Below are 7000 nucleotides of genomic sequence, written 5' to 3' on the forward strand. Positions count from 1 at the left end.
ACCCCAGGGACGGGGGAGCCTGGTGGGCTGCTGTCTATGGGGTCGCACAGAGTCGGACACGACTGAAGCGACTTAGCAGCAGCAGCAAATGCCTTTTGGACTCTTTTGCTGACTATGATGGCTACTCCATTTCTTCTAAGGGAGTCTTGCCTGCAGCAGTAGATATAATGGTCATCTGAGTTAAATTCACCCATTCCAGTCCATTTTAGTTCACTAATTCCTAAAACAACCATGTTCACTCTTGCCATCTCCTGTTTGACCACTTCCAATTTGCCTTGATTCATGGACCTAACATTCCAGGTTCCTATGCAATACTGTTCTTTACAGCATCGGACTTTACTTCCATCACCAGTCATATTCACAACTGGGTGTTGTTTTTGCTTTGGCTCCGTCTCTTCATTCTTTCTGGAGTTATTTCTCCACTGATCTCCAATAGCATATTGAGCACTTACTGACCTGGGGAGTTCATCTTTCAGTGTCCTATCTTTTTGCCTTTTCATGCTGTTCATAGGGTTCTCAAGGCAAGAATACTGAAGTGGTTTGCCATTCCCATCTCCAGCAGACCACGTATTGTCAGAACTCTCCACCATAACCATCTTGGGTGGTCCTACACGAAATGGCCTGGAGTCTCAAATGACCCAGAAAATGAGGGTCATGTACCTCTCTGGTCTTTTGGGCCTTCATATGTGCTGTCCCCTAGAGACCACAACCAGGACCCTAGTGGTTTGAGGAGACCAATATTCTGATTTCCTGGGTGAACTCGGCTCAGAATTACACAGCCCTCCTCTGTAGGAAATGCCTCTTCCGGTCCAGCCCATCACAGCCATCCTACATGCAGCCCCCTTCACCTGCCTGCTGTCAGCCCCAAGGCAGAGACCACTATCCTTTGAATGACTCATCTTCACATCCTTAAAGCATAGTAAAATGGTCTGTCAGCCACACACAACAACTGAGTACAGGGCTTCTCAGCTGTCTCTACGTTAAAGTCAACCCGAGAATTCTATTTTGAAGTGCCCTCAGGGGAGTCCCCTGGACCTTGAGGGTGCAGAGCCTCTGACACAAAAGATGTGTGATACTCATGCACACTGGGTCATGAAAACACACTGCCTCCTTCACTGCCTTCTTTAGTCTCTCTTGCCCAAATTCTAGGTCATGAGGAGAGGCCACAGGAAGTTTTATCTCCAGAGTGACTTTCAAAGATTTTTACAAACTGCATCTTACATTCTATGATTGAAGTATACGGCCCAAGAATTTTTGTGACTTTCCTTTGCCTATTCCCCCAGATTTCCACATCCCCCTTCAGATAAGGTTCAAATACATGACATAAGGTCCTGCAACAATAGCAGGACTACATAGCTCTTGGATACTAAAGGCTTTTCTTCTCTTTGGCTCAAAGAGGAGCAGACATTATATGTGTGCATGCTCAGTCTCTTCAGTCAGGTTCAACTCTGCAACACTATATATACTGTAGCCCACCAGGCTCCTCCGTCCACGGGATTCTCCAGGCAGAAATCCTGGAGTGGGCTGCCATTTCCTCCTCCAGGGGATATTCCCAACCAAGGAATCAAACCCATGTCTCCTGCAGCTCCTGCATTGCAGGCAGATTCTTTACCACTGAGCCACCAGGGAAGCCCAGATATTATATAGATGAGGGGGAAATTTTCTTAGCACACAGTAAAATCTATACTTTAATCTTCACTGTGGGACTTAATCTACTTGTTGACTGAAGCACAAAAGTGCCAGTTGATCCTAGTCCAAATTCTAAACAACACGTGGTAATGGGCTAATTTTTATCCAACTTATTCAAATCTGCCTTGCCTGTCCCCAAACTCTCCATGTACTGAATTAACATTTATTATTATTATGAGGCTACTATTCTTAAAAATGTCTCTGGGACTTCTGTTTAAAAACTGAGGTCAGAGTCCATGTAATAAACCATAAAAGAAAACTAGTCTTGGGACTTCCTTGGTGGTTCAGTGGCTAAGATTCCATGCTTTAAACACAGGTGGCCCAGGTTCGATCCCTGGTCAGGAAACCAAATCCCACAGGCTGCAACTGAAGATCTCATATGCTGCAATGAAGATCAAAAATTGCACGTGTCACAACTAAGATTAGGCACAGGCAAATAAATAATTGATTAAAAAAAAAAAAAGCTAGTCTGGCTCAATTATCCTTGATGGCTTTTCCAGTTTTGACCCAACTACACTGCCCCGTTGACACTGACAGTAGGCAAAGTGAAGTTCAATGGCTTACAATTTTTCCTTCAATTCCCAAACCCACATTAAGAAAGGGAAAGAACTTCTTCCCATGATCCTTGAATACTCCCTCAGATATCTCTTCCAAGTAGGAAGATACTCCATGATATGGGATGTCTTCTTCCCAATGATGCCCAAACTGTTTCCTGCTCCTCACCCATCTACCCATCTGCCTGTAACTCCCTCATCAGTCCCAATATACCACTCAACTCCTCGTATTTCACCTATGTTCCATAACTTACAGAATCAGTAATAGTATATAACTTAGGCAATTATACACAAATGAATATAAATTATATAATTATGCTTATATATTCAAATTAGATATACACATTAATATATGCATACATACACACACACACGCACACACATATGTGCTTCCCTGGTGGCTCAGATAGTAAAGAATCTACCTGCAATGCAGGAGACCCAGGTTCCATCCCTGGGTCAGGAAGATCCCCTGGAGAAGAGAATGGCTACCCATTCCAATATTCTTGCCTGGAGAATCCCATTGGCAGAGGAGCCTTGTGGGCTACAGTCCATGGGGTCGCAAAGAGTTGGACAGGACTGAGAGACTAACACTTTCACTTTTCATATATATGCACACATATAAAATAAATCAACAAAAGCAGCATAAGTTTGAATCTTAAAAAGGCTGAGTTCAATCTCAGAGCCAACGAACTTCAGTATTTTGGTAACTCCTCTGAGCCTCAAGTTCTTTACTCTTTGTGAAATCAGAATGAAGTTAGTTGTGCTAATTAAATGCATTTATGTAGCAGAAGTATTTTACACATGATAGGTACAAAACATATGGTTAATAAAAACACATGGTCTTATGCTACATTTCAAAATGGAAATTTTAACATACAGTATAAAGAGACCTACACACCAAATTCTTAAGAGTCTGTATCTCATGCTTATGCTACACTTGTTAACTTTTCAATTTAAAATACATTTCCACTGATGCTATGGAACCAAAGAGAATTATCAACACATTAGATGAGGATTTTTTTCTCTTTTCTAAAGTTTTTCCTCTTCTAGAATGGATGGTCTCCAAATGCTGATGTAACCCTCATCTTCACACCATTCTGTTCCTCACACAGCTTTCCTATTCAGTGACCTACAAAGCTAGTTCACAAGGAAGTCTCAGATATCTGTAGATACCTGGCTAACGAGGAAGTAATTAAAACATGAAAGAGCAATCTCTACCAGGTAGGTACTAAACAATAATAAAATACTGACACTCTATATATGTCCGGCTCCTCCACTGTCTTCAATGTGCCTTCCCAGGCTCACAGAGAATACTGGTTGGCCACATTACATTACCGTCAGTTGACAGATGGGAAAAGAAAATATAGACCTTAGTTCCTTGCCTCGGGACACACCTTTTAGTAGGAAAGGTGTCACCGGAACTCAGATGTCTGGATTCAGTCCCAAACCATGGAGTCCCTGGGGTTCCTGGGTCTACCCAACATGAGGCAAGTACTCCCAATTCCCACTCCCTGACACTGCCTTGGAGGACCCATACAAGTCCACCCAAGCAAGTCCACCATTACAACCACATACACAGAGATCAAACCATCTTTCTTCAACATTCATTGTCCTATGGCATTCATCTTTCATTCAAATATAAAGTACCAAATTACTCTCCAGGGTACCTATGAAAGCAGACTTTACATTATTTCCAGGAATCAAGAAGGCAAAAGCAATGCTTTCAACTTCTCAATTTTCTGTTTACCCCGCAAATTAACAGCTGAACAGTCAAAGGAATAGGAATGGAGGAGAGGGACCCAGAATCGTCAGGTTGGAACCATATGCATATACATGGGGAGGTCCATATACCTAGTAAACATCAAGCCAGTTTGAAGGGTTAATCAGAAGGTAGAATTCAAAGTCTCTGCTGTTTTACAAGCATTTGATGAGAATGAATAAGTTTCCTGTCACTGTTAGGGCTGAATCAGAAAATAGTCCTGTCTAAACATCACCAGCGACTTTCTCAGAAACTGAAATGAACAAATGATCATATTCTAGTTCTTTGAGACACGAACCTGGAAACTCAGTTAGGCAGGGTAAGTTCACTCCCACCCCGACCCCCACCCCAGTCCTCTGTGCTAAGTGCTAAGTTGCTTCAGTCCTATCAGACTCTTTGTGACCCCTCGGACTGCAGCCAGTCAGGCTCCTCTGTCCGTGGGATTCTCCAGACAAGAAAACTAGAGTGGGTTGCCATTTCCTTCTCTTGCCCTTTTCTCCCTTCTCCCCTACATCTCTTTCTGCGAAACCAAATGGCCAGACTGGGCGAAGACATAAAGTGTGGACCCAGGGGATGGTTAGCCAAGATGGATGATAGTGGGCAGTGGGTGAAGGCGGGGGGGGGGGGGGGGGGGTAGGGAAACAAGTGGCAAGGCAGTATAGAAAAGAAAGGCTAAGAGATTCTCAAGAAGAGAAGACTCCAGTTATCATTCCAATTCTTTGCACCGGGGGTGGGGGGTGATTTTTGAAAGTTAAAAAAATTTTCAAAACCACTTCTACTTCTGGTGATTCTCTCTCTGAAGAGAAGAGCGCACACTTCCCAGATAAAACTTGAATTTCCCTGAGTCGGAGGGATCCGAGGGCAGGCTCAGGCTGGAGGGCATTTCTGTGTCTGCTCCATTCAGAATGTTCCAGAGCGCACCACGGGCTCTGGGGGTCGGCTGCGCCCAGAGAGCTACCTAGAAACCTGAAACTGCCCTGCCACGCCCGGGTCCTGGCCTGCAGCCTGGCTCAGAGCCAGGATAACAGCGGCCAGAGCCAAGGAGACCTTACCTGGACTGGGCAGGGCTCCTCAGCTAAAGAAAGGATGCCCTGGACGGCTCCGTTGAGAGGCGTCTGCTCGTCTGGCTGCCCTTGGATCACTGAGAGCTCCAGCTCATCTCCTGGAGATGGGGGACTGGCCCCCTCCATGAACCGGCAGAGGGGGCTAAACAGCCCGCCAGGAAGCAGGACGCAGACACCCGCGGGTGCAGAGTCCAAAGCGGCCTAGCGAGCTACTCACTCCACCCCCGGGCGGGGAGGCCTCCGGAGGTAGGCGGGGCCCGACGGGTCGGGGCGGGCAGGCAGCTGGCTTTAGCGCGAGGGAAGCGCGCCTCGCTCCCTCCAGGCGCCACAGGCATTCCCAGCTGTGAGCTCAGGAGCACGGCGGAAGAAAGCTGTTTTTCTGGTTTGTTCAGGGCGCTGCCTGCTCTGCCGTTTTCATTCGCACCACAATTCAATACAAAGCTGAAGCTGAGCGGGTGGCCTGATTGGGCTTTGGGCTTTGACATGGATGGACATTCCGTCCTCCCCGAGGAGCTGTCTGTTGCCAGGGCTTGCTCCAGCTTTCACTGCCTAGCAAAATTTCATTCATTTAATCTCATCACTTAATGGCAAATAGATAGGGAAACAATGAAAACAGTAAAAGACTTTATTTTCTTGGGCTCCAAAACCACTGTGGATGGTGACTGCAGCCATGAAATCAAGAGACTCTTGCTCCTTGGAAGAAAAGCTATGATAAACCTAGACCGCATATAAAAAGAGACATTACTTTGCGGACAAATGTCCATATAGTCAAAGCAATGGTTTTTCCAGTAGTCATGTATGAATGTGAGAGTTGACCATAAAGAAGGCTGAGCGCCAAAGAATTGATGCTTTCAAACTGAAGCTTGGAGAAGACTGTTAAGAATCCCTTGGATTGCAAGAAGATCAAACCAGTCAATCCTAAAGGAAATCAACCCTGAATATTCATTGGAAGGACTGATGCTGAAGCTGAAGCTCCAATACTTTGAGCACCTGATGAGAAGAGCCGACTCAATGGAAAAGACCCTGATGCTGGGACAGATAGAAAGCAGGAGAAGGGCACGACAGAGGACGAGGTTGTTGTATGGCATCACCAACTCAATGGACGTGAGTTTGAGCAATATCTGGGAGATGGTGAAGGACAGGGAATCCTGGCGTGCTGCAGTTCATGGGCTCGCAAAGAGTCAGACAAGACTGAGTGACTGAACAACAGCAACAATGAACATATAACTGTCTCCTGAGTGCCAGCCATTGTGCAAGGTACTGAGGAAATGAAGGTGATTAATACACACAAACCCACTCCTTCCGTTTGAGCCCAGAGTCAGACAAAGACACATTGATGAGTGGAGGAGGGGACTGCAGGCTCAGGAACCAGGTTGCCTAGACTAAGCCCCTCGAACTGCGAGAGGAGTTCCGAACTTCAAGACCTTGGGCTTCAGCTCTCTGTGCTGAATTTTCTCATCTGAAAAGTTGACCTAATGTTAATATCCACCTCATGGAGTTGTTGCCAGGATTAAAAGAGCTGATGTCAGCAAAGCAGTCAGACATACATAGCAAACATTCATAAACCTTGGCGATTATTAAATGCCTTTGAGAAGAGGAGTCACAGGTACCCCACCATCATTCCCACCACCACCACCACCACATATACACATACACACACACACAATCTGAGGAAAGAATTATGCACCAACTCACAATCCACAATCCATGGTTCAGAACTTCTGATCTTATGACCCTGAAAACGTTTGCTAAGCAGGGTGTGCTGAGAGCCGGCTTGCTTCCCTACTTCTCATCCCTGTCTCCAACAAACACACATAATGAGATAAATTTGCCTTGTAAACGGGTCGCATAAAAATTAGCTCCATTTCAGAAGACACTGACTTGTGTCCAAAAATCCAGTATCCTTAATGCCTGTTATTCAGATACTGCCTAGA

General features: G+C 45.5%; 1 protein-coding gene across 1 annotated transcript in view; it reads right to left on the reverse strand.

Moving 5' to 3' along the window:
• Window positions 1–5613, reverse strand: part of C2H3orf52 (chromosome 2 C3orf52 homolog) — a 44446-nt gene extending 38833 nt beyond the window's left edge. Inside the window, exon 1 of the mRNA XM_081542440.1 lies at window positions 5055–5613. Coding sequence (XP_081398566.1) covers window positions 5055–5192 — 138 coding nt within the window. The 5' untranslated portion in view covers window positions 5193–5613. The remainder of the gene's footprint in view (window positions 1–5054) is intronic.
• Between the last annotated feature and the right edge of the window lie 1387 nt (window positions 5614–7000).

This window comes from Giraffa tippelskirchi, chromosome 2 (genome assembly GCF_054371585.1).
Source record: "Giraffa tippelskirchi isolate mGirTip1 chromosome 2, T2T-mGirTip1v1.2.pri, whole genome shotgun sequence".
Lineage (NCBI taxonomy): Eukaryota > Metazoa > Chordata > Mammalia > Artiodactyla > Giraffidae > Giraffa > Giraffa tippelskirchi.